We start from the raw sequence: 20,891 nt of genomic DNA on the forward strand, positions 1-20,891 counted from the left end.
GTATAGATTCCAGCAACGATGTGAATGCCGGGCCTCTTGTTCATCACCACTTTTGGTGCCACTTAATGCACAACAACAACGCTCCCACCACAAGTCTGGCACCGTATCATGCTAATTTTTATTCGTTTCATGCCATTCACTTTGAACTCTCTATTTTCAACTTGACAATATAGCTATTAGAGATAACGCGCAGTTCTCAATCAAAGGACCTAAGTTCGATTCCCACTGAACACCAATTGTTTTTTATTTATTTGAAAATCTTGAGTCGTATATTGGTCTCCTCAATCGTAATAAGATCATGCATAATCGTATATTTAGACGGATAAAATCGGCGAAATCATAGAAATTTTTCGAGAAATCGTAAATTATGTCGGATGGAATCGCAGTAATCGTATATATGTTTCGATATGGCCTCCACTTTAGTATGTATATGCCTGTTTCGTGCATTGAATACGATTTCTTTGGTGCTATATATATGTGACTATTTCAGTTGCAATTTAGATATAGCAACCAAATTGCTAGCTGGGGATCTTTGAAGAATCTCCAAAAGACTTTTTTGGAGAAATATTTGGAAGATAGATATCCTATATAAAGTCTTAAACTTGCATAAATCACTTTAAAGATGCCTCTAGGCACTCTTAAAGAATTCCTGAAGAAAGTGGCGAAACAGTCTTAAGAGGAGTCCTTGGAGAAACTTTTGAAGAAATTATTTGATTTTATCTTATCAAATCAGAAATCTGTCCTTTTACTTTTTACTATATAAGCATATACGCTCCTGTTTTCATCCTACTGAAAACAGAGGAATTAAGCGCTTGTTTGTTAGAAGTGGCATGGATGATAACAAAAATTACGTAATCAATCGGTGCCGTCATCACTTTGTTTTCGAATAAGACAAATTTAGAATTATAAGGTTAATAAGACACGTTGAGCCTACCAGGAATCCTTAGAGATTATTTTAAACAATTTTTCGAAGGAATTTCTGAAGAAATAATAAACAAAAATAAACTCCGGCGAAATTTTTGACTGAGATGGCTTGATGGAAATTGAGAATGGTTTTTCAAGAGGTTTTTCGAAAGATTTTTTTTTGGAAGAGTTCCTAGAGGTATGCTAGCAAAAATTCTTGAAGGAATCCTTGGGGAAACTCCTAGAGTAGATGGATTTTTCAGAATTCGTGGGAGATATCCAGAAGGATTTTTTGAATAAAATCCTACAGAAGTTCATCTAAGATTTTTTTTAGAGGAACTCCTGTAGGGATCCTTGGAGATTTTTTTTAATTATCATCTAGTGGATTCTTTGTAAATTTCTTGGAGGATTTCTAGGATGAATCTTCTAATGAAACTTTAGAGAAACTCCTGGAAGAATCCTTGCAGATTTTATTTATTTATTTTTTTTTGAAAAAAAAGGGTAGCAGTAATTCTTGAAGAAATTTTTGAAGGAACGCCAAGATGAGTAATGAATGCTTGCGGAAATGCTAAGATAAACTATTGGATAAATCTATGGAGAAATGCTTGACTTCCGTGGAAAAATCATTTAAGGGATATTTAGAGGATCTCCTGAAAGAAACTATGGAGAAATGTTTGAATAAATTGTAGAAGGACTTCTCTTCCGAATTCCGGAATTCTGATGTAATTTCTTGGAAAAATATCTGGTTCCGAAAAAAACATTGGAAAATTTTTTGAGGTGATTTTTTCTAGAATAACTCAAGAATTCTTTGATCTTATAGATAAATTCTCAGAGATATTATTGATAGAATCCTTGGTGGTCTTCCTAAACAAATGTTTGGAGAAATACTCGATGAAGCCTTTGCAAGAATCTTTTGAATCATTTGAGAGTTAGAAGGATAGATTTATCATTGTAAAATATATACATCTGTAATTTTCATGGGGGCCCACAAATTTGGTTTCGCACTGGGCCCCCAAATTCCTAGCTACGCCACTGCCCCTTTTACAACTGACTGTAAGGACTTGACCGGCGTCGGCATTTATCCAAAAATGTATGAGCTGAAGTGTCCCAGCCCCTTATTTATTCAGTTGGATCTCAGTGCAATTCACACCAGTTCAGATCAATGACAGAGGAGCAACTATTGACACGTGCGTGCAGTCAGTCTAAGCTAAGCTAAGCTAATTTGCCATCAAAATCTCGAAAATGACAAATTTTGAGTTGTGCCCCTGTTGATGGAAACTGACGATATGTTCATAAGCTACGGTTTTGAAAACATCTGTTCTTTATTGGATTGGGAGGGAATAGATCATTTGGCCGAATAGTAAACTTCTATAAACTTCTATAAAATTCCAAGCTCGAATTATGTGCATCATATGTCATAAAAAATAACTTGTTTCTTTCGATCTGTGCATAACTGGTAAATACTTGTTTTAAAATATAAAACTTAAGAAAATCGGTAATGTTGCAAGGGAGAATATTTAGAAAATTCGCAAAAAAAACTATCAAAGATAACTCGTTTGACGGCACACAAAATGCTTCGAGACCATTTATAAATCACGTAGAAATTTTGGTGGGGAAGGCGCGGGGAGGAGGCGTCTGGGCAAAGTCTACACTCCATACAAATTTCTTTTTGTTTATATGGACGAGAGTCTCCGAGTGAGGAGCGGGGGTCTGAAGTGGCCTAAACTTGGTCTACGTGGTTCATAAACAGGTTTTATGTCATTGAGTTAACTGTGAGTTTATTGATGATGTTCGAACGGTAAATAAGGAAAAACTTCAGCGAAAACAAACATGGCTGCCACAATGGCCGACTTGGTCCCCTACTCACGTTTTCAAGAGCACCAATTTTAAAAATTCGAAAACAAATACTCTCTATTTGGAAAAGCTGCATCTTTTTGCAAGTGAGCAAAGCCAGGATAATTAAGTACGGCTTGGTTTGATGCTTCGTTCATCAGATTTGTGCCTCCAAAGTTTGTATGCAAAATTGCAATGGGATTTCTTGATATTTCACCATAAGGAATTTTCTGAATTTTGATCCGTTCAAAGCTCTACCTGCTCATCAGCGCTAACTTAGGCGGACGTGCATGGTTTTCCCTGCACCCACAATATGTGAGAATTTTGAAATTTTCGCATACAAAAAATATAAAAACAAACCATCCACACATGAAATATCCAGTGTTGATCCGTTTTCTCATTTTTTGATTTTTGATTTTAAATTAAAGAACGGAGCCATATTTTCAAAACCGGTTTTCGTACACATTTAGCGGAAGGATCAAGGTATCTCCTGATTTTTTTTTTCTTGGTGGAAAATATTTTTCATTTTCTCACATACCTACACTCTTAGAAAAAATCGTGTAAACTTAAGTTCACTTGGATGCACATAAAAGGAGCGGCCCGTTTGACACAAATTTACATCTTCTATCACAAATAAAGTCGAGCTAGCAATCGCTAGAGCCGAAGCAAGAGATAAAACATATGAAACAAAAATATTGAGCTAGATTCGAACTCCGGTCCTCTGAGTGAGAGGCGGGCACTTTACCTCTCAACCATATTACTGAGTTGTGAGAGAGAAGATAAAAGTGAAACTGTTTCAACGTACCTGGCCAGACAGGTTTGTTGACATCTTGCGCAACCAACTCGAACTTACATGATGGATGTAAAATTGAGTCAAACTTGCTATTCAGTTATGAAATGTTTACGTACGTTGATGGTTTACGTCACGTGTAAATTCCTAATTTTTTAAGAGTGTACCTTTTTTGCAAAATTTAGTTCGAGAATGGTTCCTGTGAAAATGAAAAACATGTTTCACCTGGAGAAAAAATCAGGAGATACCTTGATCCTTCCTAGAGTGCCCATTTTTCGGCCATTTTGCTTGTCCCGGGATTCGGCGTAAAAACTACGGCATATCCCGGGAAATTCCGGGAACCCGGCATTTTTTAAAAGTTTAATAGAATAATCATTTTAATAGAAATTGGCAAGTTTTCGATTAATCCATAATTTGTCTATCATTGTCTTGGGTTAGTTAAGTTTGAGGAGTAATTGGGAGTGCATGGTTTGTTTACAAAAAAAAAACAATCGTCTTTTGACAGGCTCTATTTAGATATTTTCCTTGAACTCATAAGATCATAATAGGTCTCAACTGTAAACAGCGCTTGTAAGTTCGAATATTGCAATTTTGCGATGATCTGATTCGATTCGATAGTTTATTTTTTGTAGAAGTTCCAATTGTCCCATAGTTGCAAAGCTGCAGTAAGCATCTGATCTGAAAAATTGAACTGTTCAGTAGACAGTGCACAATGGGTCCAGAGCCGCATTTACGAAGACAAAAATGTTTGTGCCTAAACCTTAAGTTTAAGATACATGGTGTCTTTGGGAAAGTTTCTTCATATTTTTCGACCTTTTTTCTCATCATTGTGAGATTAGGGTGGTCCCTTTGGCCATTCATGGCCATTCATCAAGCTACTTTGATCTATCTAGCAAAGACGAGTTAAATCTGCTCTAAATCCACATGAAAATCCGTTTTTACTCATTATAATTTTATGCGTTGATGTTTTCGCTATACTTTGTTCTGAGCACTTTCAGAGCATCAAAAAACTCACAATGTTGTCCAAGACGCCAAGTTTGTATCTCATCGATTTTAAGAGTTACAGCTAATTTTCTATGTAAAAAACCGTATTTTCAAAAATCAATAAAAAGCTTCAAACAAAAAAGGTACTCACAATTTTTTCACCATCAATAGAACAGAGTACGATCTTTTCAATGCAATTCGGCGATTGAAGATTCATTAGCTCCTTTTTGAGGTATGGATTTTTGAAAAAAAATGTGATTTTTTGACGAAAAAAGTCAATATCTTTTTGACTAAGAGAGATAGAACATTGACCTCTTTGGAAAAAATATGCGTCATTGGTAGTTCTAAAAGTGCTCGGAACAAAGTTTTTACGAGAAACGAATGCATCAAGAGTTATTGCAAGAAAACTGAATTTCATGGATCACCCTAACATGATTCCAGGGTTCCTGATTTCCACTTTTCATCTTCTTCCCCATTCGAAGACAGTCAGCAGCGAACGGTTGTCGCTTGAGTTCGTGTGTATGCTTGTCAGCGACGACAGCAATCTCCGGCGAACGGTGGGAAGCCACACTTGGAAATTATTCATTCGTCCACATTCGCATCGCAAGCGAATACGATTCGTGAGTGATGCGATTGATATTGTGCATACGAATAATTGATGTTTTCGAATTATTTTCTTTGCTAATCTAGCATTTCAGCGACAATACAGTAAAAATGTATGCATCACATGCAGAAATTCTCTTCTACTTATGATAACAGCCGCTTCGATCGCTCACCAGTATTCTTCACCATTCGCCATTCATTCATTCGCTTGCGATCCAAACTGCGACGAATGGCAACGAATATTCATGTCAAGCAGATGGCTCATCGCTTCCCACTGGTGATGGGGTTGCGTGTTTGATCACGACGATCCGTTTGCTGCATCTTTCTCGATTCGCTTCAGCAAAGAGGAGTGAATATGAATGGAGTGAGGCGAATATACCGATCCTTGGTTAGGAACCATAAGAGATAGAATAATGGTTTCTTCGGCAAACTTGCTCCGAATAAGTTCTTTTACAACTTTGTAGAACATTTTGTAAACGTACATAAAACTATTAAAAAGCAGATGTTTGGATCAGCTAAACTAGAGGGACCACCGTAATCTCACAATGATGAGAAAAAAGGTCGAAAAATATGAAGAAACTTTCCCAAAGACACCATGTATCTAAAACTTAAGATTTAGGCACAAACAGTTTTGTCTTCGTAAATGCGGCTCTGGACCCATTGTGCAGTGTATTTGTACTAGTGAAATAGTAGTAGCTGAAGTTGGCAGACACTACACAGATTGAAAAAGCAGTGTAAATTTCTGTGACCTAATGCACATTATTGGAGCGTGGGATTCCACAGATGTTTACATGACATGTAATGCAATATCATGTAAACTTCCATTATATGTAATGTAATTGTTACATGACATATAATACAAATTTACATGATATATCATGTGTAAACCATCATAGCTGGATGTTTACATGACCAAAATAATGTTTGCTGACGTGTAATCCTCATTATTTTTATCTGTGTACTCTTTAATTGGTTTTATTACCTCTTTAGTAACGCCGACACCCAAATCTAATTAAATCACCTTACAACAATGTATCATATCGTTAACCACAGCCTTAGCTATGTCACCATCCCACTACTGCGGAGTGCAATGATCTGTCCACCGTCAAATCAAAATACGTCACCTTCGTTCATTGGAATATTGCATCGTGATTGAAATGTACGAAACATTTAATGGTAGCTAATCGATTAATCAAGATAGCTAACTCTAAACAAGTGTTGGATATTTTGCTCGCTCGCATTGGCTCTAACTGCTGGCGTAGTTTGGTTTTCGGGGACAAGTAAGGTGTGCAATGCACACTTTCTTCAGCTGTTGGTAGTTCCGGTCGATTGCGTTCTGAAAACATGACAGATATCTATCATTGTAGAAGTGGGTGGGTGGTGTTAATGTGGTAAAAGTGACAACCAAAGTAACTTTCGAGACAGACCTGCGCTTGTAGATGAAATTATGTAACTTGGTCGTTTCTACAATGTTTTTAGATTTATAAAAATCACTTGTCCATTTGAATAAAGTGTCATTCACAGTTTGCCAGAAGCACAGAAGAGATCATAATCGGTCGTAGCTAACTCTATTCAAAATGGTGTGGTGTTTTAACACAGTTGTGATTTTGGGAGTTGTAGTGCTGAAGAGTTCTTTAGCTTATAGTTTGTATCCGGGGATCTTCGATCCGAATCCATTCATCCCGAAGATGAACCCTCAAGTGTTGAGAATAACTTCTAGCACTTTATACGATCCAAACTACGGTTATGACTCGTCGAGTGGGGCAAAAGATGATGAAGCTGGATATGTACGATCGAACAGTGAGAAAGGAGAAGGTGGATTTCACCACGTGGAAACGTTCCAAACGAAAGGCGGGGATGACTACGAACACGAGCATGAGAGCGGATATGGGGAGTCCAAGAATGATGCAGACGCAGACTATGAAGATCATCAAGAACCAAGTGTTCACAAACGTGATAACAATCGTGACTTAAAAAACGACGATAGGCATTACGAAGTGATCGAAGCGCATAGGTATGGTTGAAAAGTTATGTTAAGTTTAGAGTGTAAATTCTTTTACTCATATGTTATGTTCTTTCTATTAGCAATGACCACAAAAATCCAAATCAGCATACGACCTACGGAGTAAAACCAACGAAAGCAATCAAACGACCTCCAGTTCCAGAATTTGGCACCCGGCTTACCCTTCCCAAGAAAACTACTCTAAAACAGAATCACAACGGATACGAGACAGTGATTTATCATGGTCAAGAAAATGAGAACTCAGAAAAGGGCTACGGTAGAAGAAATCACCACAATGCACCTCCAAAAACAGAAAGCTTTAATGAAAAACATGAAGAACATGATGAAGAAGAAGTGGATGATGAAGAAGAAGAAAGGGACACTCAAGACCATGATGATGATAGAGATACTGAGCAATCAAACTACGGTGATAACTATAATAGTTTCAAATATGACAGTGAATTTGATGATTTTTCGAAAAACTTCAACGATGATGCCGATCAAGGTCGTAGCGAAGAACACGACACTGGAAATGATAGAAAAACTAGTTCCAGTAAGAATGGATACGATTACGACGACGAGGTCGATCGCGAAGAAGTTGATGAAGCCGCCAATGAAGATCGGTATCAAGGAGGTGAATACGACGATGACGATGACGATAATTATGGCAGGCATAACCGAAGGCATTACGATTATGCAAGTGAAACAGATTATGATGCGTAATGGAATGGAAGCTAGAAAAATAAGTTTGCTCAATTATTTGTGATTTAGTGTAGTAGTGTAAGCAGAGAGTTTATGTACCAAATATAAAACACGTAATAAATCCTTAACGTAGCTTGGTTTCGGACCGCCAATTACTTCATTACTGTGGTTATTAGTAACAATGATTGATTGTCAAAGCATGCATTTGATTTCAAGATTAAATCGCCTGATAAAGTCTTGGGATTGAGCTTACTAGATTAATCTGTGTATACATAATTCGATGACTTTTTTTTGTTTTCTTCGGTTCCACATAACAGTCCACATAAGAAAGTACATCGCAACATCGATCTTTGCATTCGTGATCTTCATCAGGGTATAGGAATATGTGAAGAGCGATTGAAAACTCTCTATCAAATTGTTGTCACCATGCGAGAGCCGAGAGAGTAAAGCGACGATCACAACAATTCGCTTCGTAGTACGATCGGAGCTTTCTACATTAGCTTTATCTGCATTCAATGCTAGTGCACTACCGATCAATAGGAAGCTCCGAAAGCTTTTATTTGTTATTCTCTTACACATGTTGTATCGAATGAGCTTCATGTGTGCTTTGTTGATGCTTGCCATGGAATTTGTGTGATATTTTACTTGTTTTCATGGCAATAAATGAACCATTTCAGGGGATTTATAAAATGACCACAAGATTGACGTCGAATAACAATAAGACTAGTTGCATTATTTAAGTTAATAATTCTACCTGCGTTTCCTAGATCTACGATCAGATACAATGACTATAGACTGTTTCAGAAATTATAAATACACTTTGTTTATTCAATTAAATGATCTGTTCTAATGATTTTTATCAACTTGTTTCAGAGTATAGCTTATTGTACTCCATATTTTTATATTTCCTTTCAATTGTCTTGATATGTTGAAAAAAGTCGAGTTCTGTAACAAATAACTTCATTTTTCAAATTTGCATTTGCGCAAAGGTGTTTTTTCATGATTTCAACATTTTAAATCACTAAATACCAAAAATTATCTAAATTTTTATCACATTCGCTTTCTCAACAAGTTATTTAAGTAATGCCTTGATCAAAATTTGGGAAAAATCGATAAAGGCATTCCCACAACATTTTTTGGAGACCAAGTTTCTTATTTTTTAAGGTTTTCTACGGAACATAAGAACTACCACACAGTTTCTTAACTTTCCTGAACGCATTTAATCTAAACAAACTTATTTTTTTTCAGCTCATTCGATCCTTCAGATGGCAAAGCTTGTCATACCATAAAAACGAATGCAGTAAACAGTAATTAAGACATTCGTTTGCTTAACGTTCGTTGCTGCTGGTGTTGTTGAGAAATTTGAAACAAAAAAAATGGTATTGAGAAGGCCCGTAATGGTGGTTATTGATCAAATATTCCAGTAAAAATTACTCTTACCAATCGAGAAATATCTTTTATAATCGATACAGTCATTTTTATTGTGTTTGGAAATTAAATATATTATCTGTGAGACTTTTTTTCCTTTCTACTATGCTACATTTTTTTACCACTTTGTGCAACTTCAAATTTTAATCATCTAGTTTGAAGAGCCCTATTTTTTAACTTTTACCAGAAACATCAACAAAATTGGTATTATTTGCTTCGTTAGCATGTTTACTATAAGAGCTAGAAGAAACTTTTTTGGATATTATGCTCAAATTGAAATGGCAAGTAATCGTTAGTGTATTTATAATTTCTGAAACAGTCTATACAACAATTTTATTACGATAGGGGTTTTCACCCCATTCTCGGAAGTACAGCTAAACTAAATTGTGCATTGCCTAAATTCACAACGAAATGGCCGTTTTTGTCCACTTCTTCCATCTGAATCAGATACCTTATTGCGTGAACTTGCTGTTAAACTTCTTCACCTAGAAAATTAATTTTACTACCACACAAAAAAGTGCCATTTGTTATATTTTTAGTTTGGAATGTCGATCTATTCCCGGCACCAGTACCGAACCTACAGCAAAATCAAATGGAAAATCACTTTGGCACTTGATGGTATAGGTATTTGGCCATTTGGCCGAATGGGCCATTTAGCCGAATGCCGTTTGGCCGAATCATGAACAAAAGAATGTTGTTGATTTTTAAGACATTCTAACTACCAATATGGTCTCCAGAACTATTTCCTTTTTTTAATCATAGCTTATTCTTTTTAGTTTTGACACTCAGGGATTTTTTGGCGTTGAAACTGTCAATACTTTATCAAAAATTATTCCTTCTTAGAATCATCGGCTGTTTCGTCCAAGGCTAGGACTAAGTTGTGCGGTAGGAAGGGGGAACACCAGGTGACGACGAAGAACAACTGACTGATTTCCAAACTTTTGTATGGAAATCGGTCAAGCTCCCCCTCCCACTAGAGCGTTACGTAATTTGTGGATGGCGCCTTAAGATATTTTTGAGAAAAATTATAGAGAAATCCCCTGATAATAATTCTATTTAATGTTTTCAATGAATTTCTTGAGGAATCCATAGAGAAATTCCTAGAAGTACGCTTGAAAGAAATTTTGGATGAATTTCTGAGAAAATACATAGAGGAATACCCGGTGGAGTTTCTGATGAAATCTCTGTGAGAATTTCTGCGTGAATGTCTTCCAGCCTTTCTTAAAAATCATTATAAGAATCGGTACAAAAATTTCTGAAGGAATCCTTGGAGCATTTTCTAAGACTTTCTTAAGAAATCTTGGAAGCAATTTCTGGAAAAGAAATGTCTTGAAGGAATACCTAACAGAGTGTATAGAAATCTTGAGAATTTCCTTAATAATCTCTTGTAGAATGTCCTTGGAGAAAATTCATTAGAAAGCTTCTGAGAAAACGTTGAAGGAGTTCTGAATTTCCGATTCTCAATGTATCCGTAAATCATTTTCTAAAACAGAATCCATGAAGTATTTTTGAGAAACTTCCTGGAAGATTTTCTAGATGGTTCCGGGTCATTTGGCCGAACGCCATTTGGCCGAATGCCGTTTGGCCGAACGCCATTTGGCCGAAAGGGTCGTTTGGCCGAATGCCATTTGGCCGAATGCCGTTTGGCCGAAAATAAATGATGAACTTAAGTGACCATGTCACTATTCCTCGCATAAGTATAACTCGAAAGAACAGCCTATGATTCAAAGAAGGAAAAATCTTTGATAAAATATTGACAGGTTCAACACCAACTCATCCCTGAATGTCAAAACTAGAAAGAATAGCATATGATTAAAAGAAGGAAATATTTCTGATGATCATATTGGTAGTTGGAATGCCAAAAACTTCCTCTGAATTCTTTTGAACATAATCGGCCAAATGGCATTCGGCCAAACGACCATTCAGCCAGATGGCATTCGGCCAAATGGCGTTCGGCCAAACGGCATTCGGCCAAACGGCGTTCGGCCAAATGGCCGGACACCTTTCTAGATGAATGCTTTGAAAAATGCATGAAAAAAATATAAAGAAATTCGTTGATAAATATCTGGAACAAACTTTGCAAATTTTTTGAAAGGAATTCTTGAATTATTTTCTAAAGTAATCCATGCAACATTTTTGGTAGCTGTCCGTGCAATACATTCTTAAGGAGTTCATGAATAAATTTCTGGAGAACATCCTTAAGTCTTAATGAATCCCTAGAAGATTATGTGAAATAATTTCTGACTGAATTTCTACAGGCTTTTCTGGATGATTTTCGGAGTAAACAAACGAAGAGTTTAAATTGGAGTCTCTGAAAGAATTTCTTTAAGATTTCCAGAAAGATTTTTTCAGGAACTCGTGAAAGATTTTTTAAATTATTCCTAAGAAGAACTTTCTCCAAGGGTGCATGAAAGAATTATCGAAACATCTGTGGAAGTTTTTTAATCCCTGGAGAAATCTCTGGAAGAAAGTCAGGAGATAATTCTGATAAAAATATTAGCGGAATTAATAATAAAAGCCACGGGAGAATTTCGGAAAGAATCCTCCGAAAAATTTATGAAGAAACCCTTAGGGTAGTTTCTATAGGAATCCTTGCGGAAAATTCCCGAATGGTCTCATATTGTTTTTTATAAGAGTCCCGGGAGAAATTTCTGAAGAAATCCCAGGAAGATTTTCTGACAGAAATTCAGATTTAAAAAAATCGCAAAAAAGCAAATCCCGAAAAGTTTTGAAATAAATCATAGGAAGATCGTTTGAGATAATGCTCAAATGAATTTCCGGAGGATTTTTCCTCCAGCCATTTTCATATCTTTAGAAAACCCTTCAAAAATTTACCCTATTTTTTCGAAACTTTTCAAGATAGTCTCGAAAAAATAGGGTAGATCTTTGAAGGATTTTCTAAGGAAATCCCTAGAGTAATTTCTACAGAAACTCTTACATAATTTTCCCGTCTTTCATCTGCACTCCACCGTAGATGGTACGCAACACCCTCCGTTCCAAAAGAACTCCAAGGGCGCGTTGGTCCCCTGCGCGTAAGGTGCTTCGTGCCCATAGAGGACTACCGGTCTAATCAGCGTTTTGTAGATCGTTCTAACTCGCTTGGTAGTTGATCTGCTCCAGCGGCTTTGTTGTTTTCAACCGGTTAACCTCCTCTTCAATCTCTTGGAGGTTAGGGGCTGGAAATCCTTCGTCCTGCACACGTACTCCTAGATCTGTTACCACGCCACCTTTGGTACTTTCAACATCGCCATTGAGGTGCTTATCGTAATGCTGTCGCCACCTCTCGACCACCTCACGCTCGCTCGTGAGAATATTCCCGTGATTATCTCGGCGCGGCACATGTCGGCTCTGCGAGAGCTTTTTAGCTTCTCGTAGAACTTGCGTGCCACCCGTAAAGCGCGGTACAGCTCTTCCATCGCTACGCGATCTCGTTTTACCTCCTGGCACTTCTTCACCCGGAAGATTGAATTCTGCCTGTTCTGCGCCTGTCTGTAACGTGCCTCATTCGCTCTCGTACGGTGTTGCAGCATTCTCGCCCATGCTGCATTCTTCTCGTTTTTTTAACTGTTCTCATTCGTTGTCGTACCAGTCGTTTCTGTGATTCGGAGTCACGAAGCCTAATGCTGCAGCCAAGATACTTCACTCAGCGAAGTAAACTACCGAAATTCATCAAAATACCTTATGAAATTTAGCCATAACTGTAAAGTATGGATGCCATAAGAATGCCTTATGAAAATTGAACATGCTTATTATGACCTAATTACATAAGATAAACTTATGAAAAGAGCAGAAAAATCGTAAAATGATGCAGACTGGAATCGATCCATGAACGTCGAGATCACTGAGCTCGTTCCCAACCCACGCGGCTATCGACGCTTGAGAATATCGTGGTGGTAAATGTGTATAAAAGCCAAACTGTGAGTCGAATCTGCGTCATAAACGAAATTCATTCTAGCCGTTATGAATTGTTTAAAGACCATTTCATAACTTAGACCTTATGATAATCTTAGGCTAATTTGCCTGAGTGTACCTATGGCAGATCGGATGGCCCTCCAGCCATCTTCTAATGTAGCTGTGCCAAGCTACTTTTCCGTTGGTAGGGCCACTGCTAGCTGCTGCACGAGGTCTTGAGCCACTTCTACGTTACGCAGCTGCTTGATGTTGAGCCGTGTCGTTCGACTTCGCTGGTGGTGCCACAGCTATGGTAGAAGGCTGCCGCTCGATGCCCGATTTTCCACACTTTCTGTTCAGTCCACAAAGTTCCTGCAACGCCACGATGTCGAAGTTGCGAGGATGTAATTCATCATAGATTATCCCGTCACATCTTGTGAAACCAAGTGACTTACAATTCCATGTTCCAAGTTTCCAATTGTAGTCCTTATTTCGTCGCATGGGTCTTTCCGATTGTATCGAGTCGTATTTTCTCCTATGTCATTCGTAATGGGGATTTTTACGGGTGGCTCATTGGGCCTACGCCAACACTCTGTCTCGCCGAAGGACCATCGTGCCAGTTCTGTTTAACATCCCAACCAACACTGGGACGACCACACGTATGGGTATACCACGTTGGATCTAGCTGGGCGTGGTGCAGCGTTTCTTACTCAGCCGCTGGATGCCAGATTTAAAGCGAAACTGGATCCATTTCCTCACTTTTTGGTTTTTGATTATTTTATAAAATAACGAAGCAATATTTTCAAAATCGGTTTTCGTGCACATGTAGAGTATGGATCAAGGTATCTCCTCAATTTTTTTCAGATGGAAAATGTTTTTAGTTTTTCCAGAAACCATTTTTAAACAAAATTTCACAAAAAAAATGGTTTCTGCAAAAACGAAAAACTTTTTCCACCTGGGAAAAATTCAGGAGATACCTTGATCCATACTCTACATGTGCACGAAAACCGATTTTAAAAATATTGCTTCGTTATTTTATGAAAAATCAAAAACCAAAATAATGAGGAAATGCTTCCAGTTTCGCCTTAAGCCGCACTTCCTTGATGAACAGACGTTCGGGTTGTACCCAGAGCCGTAGCGTGTGGTTGGCCCCTGCCAAGGGCGCCAATCTTAGAGGGGCGCCGAAAAGGCCTATCAAAATTTCACTATTTTCAGATTGATGATATGTTTTCTAATATTTAATATTTTTTTTAGAGACTTTCCCGATATGCGGCATTCGTCTATTTAATTTTCAATACCCTCAGAAAATTAAGTTCCACTAGTTTATTTTGAGGTAACGTCATGGTAACCTGAGAATTTATCTACTTTTTTATTTTAAGAAACTATTTTAGTTTTTTTTTCATGAGAGAAGTGCTTTCACTGGGGAATGTCTTGAGGGTATTTCCAGCGATTTTTTCGTAATAATTAAAATATTGCTTTAATTCTTTAAAAATATTGAATTTATCTAGGAATTTATTCAGAAGTTAGTCAAATGATTGTCCAGATATTTCTCTACGGATTTTATTAGATAGTCTTCCATAGTTTGATCAAGAAATTTCGGCTATAATTCTTTCTAAAAATCTTTCAGAGATAAATTTCTAAATTTTCTTCAAGGATACCTTCAGAAATTTCTGTGCAAATTCCTTCAAAAAATCTTCATACTTCTTTTTCTCAATACTTCTGTATCACATTTTTTTTCGTAGGTTTCTCCTGAAACATCTCCAATTATTTCTTTAAAAATTTTCCACAGATTCCTGCAACAATATCTTTAAGGATTATTTTGTAGCCCTTGAGTAGGTTACTTCAGTAATTCCTCCAAGGATTCCTATAGAAAATCTTGCAGAGATTCTTTAAGAAAATTCTTCGAGGAATTCCTTCAGCAATTCACCCAGATTTCTTTTTAGAATATCGGCTATATATTTCTTTAGTAATTTGATCAAAGAAGGTTCCAATATCACTTAGAAAACCTACCTTCCGAAATTGTTTCATGTTCACTAGAGATTGCTTTATACATTTCTGCTAGAATTCCCCTAGGAAATCATTCATGACTGTTCTCATAAATTCCTTCAGAAAACCATAAATTTAGAATTCCTTCAGAAATTTCTCTTGGTATTCCATTGGAAAATCTACCAATGATTTTATACAAAACTTCTCCAACAAATTCTTTTGAATTCCTTCCATTGATCCCTCTAGACATTTCTCCAGGATTTCTTTATGAACCCTTCTAGAGATTTTTTTTAGAATATATCTATCTGCAAGAGATTCATTAGGCAATTTTCCGAAAAATCGTCCAAGTATTCTTTTGGAATTTGTTCCAGTAATTCTCCACAAATTCTTACAAGCATTCCCTTAGGAGTTTCTTTACGAACTACTCCAGAAATACCTTGTCTCCTGGATTTTCATATGGACCAAATATTCCAGAAGAATTCCTTTAGAAATTCCTACATAATTTTATTTAGTTATTTCAGCAGGAAATCTTCTAGAGATTTTAACAAAAACTCATATGGAAATTTCTTCTTTTTTTTTAATTTCTTTATATCTGTGAATTTGATTGTATAACATTTCGCCGAAAACCATTTCGCGGAATTCCTTTTCGCGGTGTAACATTTCGCGGAATGACATTTGGCGGAATGAACCATTTCGCGGAATGCACCGTTTTACCGAAAACCATTTGGCGGAATGTACCGTTTCGCGGAAAATCGTTAATAAGAGAAAACATTTAACTGATCGAGAGACAACATCATGATAAGATTTAAGATTTAAAAATCAAAACAGCAAATGAAATATGGAGTGTTTCGTATCAACAATTCAATTTTTGTACTGGTATACTTTGAAAGAACAGCCTATGCATGAAAAAAGGAAAACTCTCTGATAATATTAATTTAGCAGTTGTTATTCTAAAATCAGTATAATGCATAATATTGAGGAGAAGAAGGACGAATGTCCGATTAAAAATATGAACATATCTGAAAAAATAGCATATGTCTGATAGATGGAAAAACCTGTGATACTGAAACGAGTTTTTTTTTTAATTTCCATTATAACAGTAGGTATAAGCTTTTTAGAACATTGAAAAGAAGAGAAAGCTGATAAAGTTATCACTAAGGAGTGTTACTTGACTTAAGGACAGACTTAAGGGCCGACTTCGGCACCTACTAACGATTTTGAGGGCACAAATCTCGTCCTAAACAAAACCAGCACACCTGAGCTTCTCATTTTAAGCTTATTACAAGTGAGCAAGAACAGAATAATAAAATGCATTGTTGTTTGAAGCTTGCTTTTTGAGATTTGTGCGTCTGAAGTTTTCGTGTACTGTTGAAGCGGGATGTCAAAACGTTTGTCCTTAAGGATTACGCGGTGACACGGTTTACAAATAGCAACGTTTTAATATATAATGCTTTCAATAAATAAGAGCGCGTGAAAGCTGAAAAGCAGGTTCGGTTCCAAAATTATGATGTTGGGACATTAGGCTGAATTGACATTAGGCTGATTAATCACTGGGCTGAATAGATGTTAGACCAATTGGATCGAAAGATCTGCTTATTATTATAAGAAATGTCATAAGAATGAGTTAGTTGCTGGGTCACCAAATAACACTGTAGCATTGGAACTTATTAGTAAACAACTTATTCTTCAAAGAAGGAAAAATCTAAGATGTAGATATCAGTTTGATCATCAGCAAGTGTTATTTGAAAGGATAGCACATTTAACCGTTATGTGTCAGACATTTTTTTTTGCTTTTTCTACACCATGCTTTTTAAATGGGCGCTGGGTACCGTAAACCGGGGTCAAATTGATCTTCAGGTCGAAATTGATCAAACGATTTTCCGTTAGATAAAACATACTTCAAATAGTTTCCAAGCAAATATCGTTTAGTATCGGTTCCCAACTGCACGATAGTTGAAAGGAAATTATTTGAAACTAGCTGTACCTGGCAAACTTTGTCTTGCCTACTGCGTTTTTTGACGTTTCAAGTTTCTAGCTAAGGCCATGTCCCCGGTCAAAATGTATAGAAGATCGATTTTCCAAAACTCTCAATTTTTCCATCTTTTTTGCCTCATAATCCTTCCTTGGGTGAAAACTAACAGAACAAAACTAAGACGAACAAAATCGATCCTTCCGTTTGCAAGTTATGCGCGGTCCCACGTATGCCACTGCATTTATATATATATGGATATGCTAAGCCTAACCGAAAAACGTGTGATCAATTTCGACATGAAGATCAATTTGATCACGGTTTACGGTACCCGGGCCACATAACTGTTAAAAAAGAAGGACAAATATCAGTGCAACTCAAAAAAAAAAAGTCCTTGATTTAGAGCAGGATAAATATCTAAACGTAAAGTAAGCAGCCTGGCCACCAAAAAAACTTACTAACAGTGTTACTCTAAGAGCAGCCCATTCTTGATAGAAGGGAAAATCTTCATTTGATTAGCAGTTTGGTCGCTAAACACAATTTTCAACAGTGTAACTTGAAAGAACAGCCTATTATCAAAAGAAGGTTAAAATCTTTAACAGAGTTATCAATTTATTTGCCACAAACTTCACAACACATGAACAGCCTTTGCTGAAAGGAAGGCAAATGACGGAAAATTTGGCAATTCGGTAGCCAAACTATAATGTAACAATAAAGAACAGCCTTTTATTTGAAAGAAGGAAAAAATATCTGATCAATGTAAGCCCTTGAAAGTATAATCTACGTGATTGCTTATTGATTATTACGCCTAATGTCCATTCGATCTTATTTCCTTTCGACGTAACGACATTTGGCCTAATGGCCTTTGGTCTGAAGTTCAGAATTCTTGAGAACAGTCTACGAATCAAAGATTTTTTTATTCAGAAAGAGTCAGATTTAAAATCAATTAGTACAATCGCAAAGAAAAGGTGATTATAAATGCGCATGAATCTCTGATAGGGCCAGTGAAGTTCAGCAGAGAAAATAGTTTGTTATTCTATTATTTTTTGTAAAATATTAAATTCCGCCAAATGGTATTCCGCGAAACAGTACATTCCGCGAAAAGTCATTCCGCGAAATGGTATTCGGCAAAATGGTTCATTCCGCGAAATGTTACACCGCGAAAAAGAATTCCGCGAAATGGTTTTCGGCGAAATGGTATACAACCTCTAATGCTAACTGCAAAATTTCTCACCGATCTTCTGGGAAATATTTTTTATTAAACTTCAGAACAATCCTTTGGTAAAGTTATTGGAAAATTCTGGGAAAGCCAATTAAACTCATCGACGAAAATTGGTAAAATAGATCGTATGAGGTTTTATGAAAGCCCCTGGAACTCAATTAAGTATTTTTAAAACAAAATTCTATTGAACAAAACATCCAGAAAATAAAAATAAAAAATATACTGTAAGAAAGTTGTTTTGAAGAAATTTATGCATCATTTATGTAAGGATTCTGAAATGTCATTTCTAATGGTTGTGCTGGTCTTAGTGAGGATATTGAAATGCTATATGTGTTCGAACTTGAGCTCGTATAAAACAAATAAGTTTTGGAATGTTTTTGGGCGACTCCCATTGAAATTCCAAAAGAAAAACACTATACAAAAATAAAAATTTAACAACAATGTCCAATTGTCATGGGGCGCCAATCTGGATGCTTGCCAAGGGCGCCATGAGTCCACGCTACGGCTCTGGTTGTACCTCCTCAATCTAGCTGAAGTCAGAAGAACAACAGTGCCCAGGCTGCTCTACCAGCTAAGCACACAACTCTTAGCTGACGGTCTTTGTCATCGCTTGACCCGTGGAAACATGAGGTAGGAACTTGTGAGGACCAGAGCTATGCTGAACGCTCTCCTTATCGACTCATCGTTTTGCAGTCCTTAACCTAATTTACTGCTTTTTTGTCCACTAGGGCACTGCGTGAGCGATTCCAATTGGCAGCTGAACTTACACTTTGTACATCGCCTAAATGTATTCTATTCTAATTCTACTATATTGAACTGGTTGCCTTTGTGCTGCTGTCTCTTTTCTACCTTCTCCATGGTAGAATGATGAGCAAAGGATGTTGTTAGGTGGCTTTTGTTCCTTTTCCAGTCCGATTGGGGGTCCATTATGACTTGCCGTTATCTGATATCCAAGTTTCCGGGTCCTATAAAGCATATGCTCATAAGAGGGTCAGGTGTCAGCCGCTCTCGGGGGGAAGAGCAACTGACGAAAAATTGCAAGTGCCGGGGCTGGAACTTTTAAATTAAGAGATCTGTAGTTACACGTACCGAGTTTACGATCGCAATTCCATTTTTAAAAGACAGACAAGTTTATTTTTTGGAATTTCAACGTAATAAAACTCCCATGAGGATGTGAGTGGAAGTTAAGAAAAAATGTTGATTAGATCCTGAATACAGTTTAAAATACATTAGTTAAGAAGGAGTTTCCAACAAAATAGTTCCTCAATATTTAGTGATTTTTCTAAACAACTAGATACACTCCCGATCAAAAGTTTGGGATCACCCCCTCAATAACATGTAATTTTTTCAGGCCCATATCTCCGCCAATTTGCGTCAGATTTCAAAATCCTAAAACTCATTCAAAAAATAATAAGTCAAAGAAACTTTGAACATGATTTAAATGAAAAATTTTCAAAAAATTTTGTGTGTAAACTTAAGCTAAATTTGGCAAATTTTCTAAAAAATGAATATAAACTTACGGCAGGGTTGCTGGAAATTAGGTCGACCAAAGTTTAAGATGAGAGCGGTAGAATTACCTATTTTCTATTAGCTTTCAACTGCTTTTTACAGAACTTGGCTAAAAAATCTAGGAAAAAAGTTAAAAGGTAAATTAACTCTTGATGTCATCGACCAAAAGTTTGGGGTCACCCCTCAAAATGATGTATCGGCCAAAAGTTTGGGTCACTATCGTAAAACATGGAAAAGTGATTTGTTGATATATTTGTCATTTTTCATTCAATTTTAATTCTTCTTGGCTTTTTAGAAACATAATGAATGGTACTTACTGAATCGACATTGAACCACACATATTTGTTAAAATTTACATACTAAAACTTAGCGTAAAATTGCCTCATTTTTTGAAATGTGGTGAAATGTGTTAACTTTACATAACATTTTGATATACAAAAATCATTGAATACGTTAAATTAAATACATCAAGCGTAAATTTAATCAATTATCTTTGAAATGAGCTAAAAAGAATAAAAATTGAGCTATTGATGACGAAGATATCACCAAATAACTTTTCCATGTTTTACGATAGTGATCCCAAACTTTTGGCTGATACATCATATTGAGGGGTCAAACTTTTTGTCGATGACATCTAGAGTTAATTTACTTAATAACTTTTTTCCTAGATTTTTTTAGCCAAGTTCGGTAAAAAGCATGATCGAAGTTTCTTTGACTTATTATCTATTGAATGAGACCTACGGTTTTGAAATCTGATGCAAATTGGTGGAGATATGGGCCTAAAAAAATTACATGTTTTGAGGGGGTGACCCCAAACTTTTAATCGGAAGTTACATACAGTTAAGACTAATTTAACAATTCAATATACTGCCGTGAATCGCATATCAGTCCCATCTTTGCTGGATTTCCTATGCAAATGGGACAAATATGCGATTCACGGCAGTATACCTCGTCAACCACGGGTTCGTCGCTAGTAATCTGCTCGCTTTACACCAAGCACGCTAAACACGTTCACGTTTTCTAAGACTTCTCGCGGCTCATGCCGCCGCCGCCGACACGACGGACGCGA

General features: G+C 36.7%; 1 protein-coding gene across 1 annotated transcript; it reads left to right on the plus strand.

The window, feature by feature from the left end:
* Positions 1–6,467: 6,467 nt before the first annotated feature.
* On the plus strand, positions 6,468–7,961 carry LOC109420324 (protein PFC0760c-like). Its single transcript, XM_019694647.3, has 2 exons — positions 6,468–7,127; positions 7,199–7,961. The coding sequence occupies exons 1-2, from the start codon at positions 6,691–6,693 to the stop codon at positions 7,836–7,838; spliced, it is 1,077 nt and encodes a 358-aa protein (XP_019550192.3). The 5' UTR covers positions 6,468–6,690; the 3' UTR covers positions 7,839–7,961.
* The last annotated feature ends 12,930 nt before the right edge of the window (positions 7,962–20,891 follow it).

This window comes from Aedes albopictus, chromosome 3 (assembly GCF_035046485.1).
Source record: "Aedes albopictus strain Foshan chromosome 3, AalbF5, whole genome shotgun sequence".
Lineage (NCBI taxonomy): Eukaryota > Metazoa > Arthropoda > Insecta > Diptera > Culicidae > Aedes > Aedes albopictus.

What these genes read in the sequence shown, in the direction of transcription:
- LOC109420324 (XM_019694647.3), top strand. Translation starts at nt 6,691, where the DNA reads ATGGTGTGGTGTTTTAACACAGTTGTGATTTTGGGAGTTGTAGTGCTG. An exon ending in GAAGTGATCGAAGCGCATAG is followed by an intron (nt 7,128 to 7,198) that starts GTATGGTTGAAA and finishes TCTTTCTATTAG; the next exon opens with CAATGACCACAAAAATCCAA.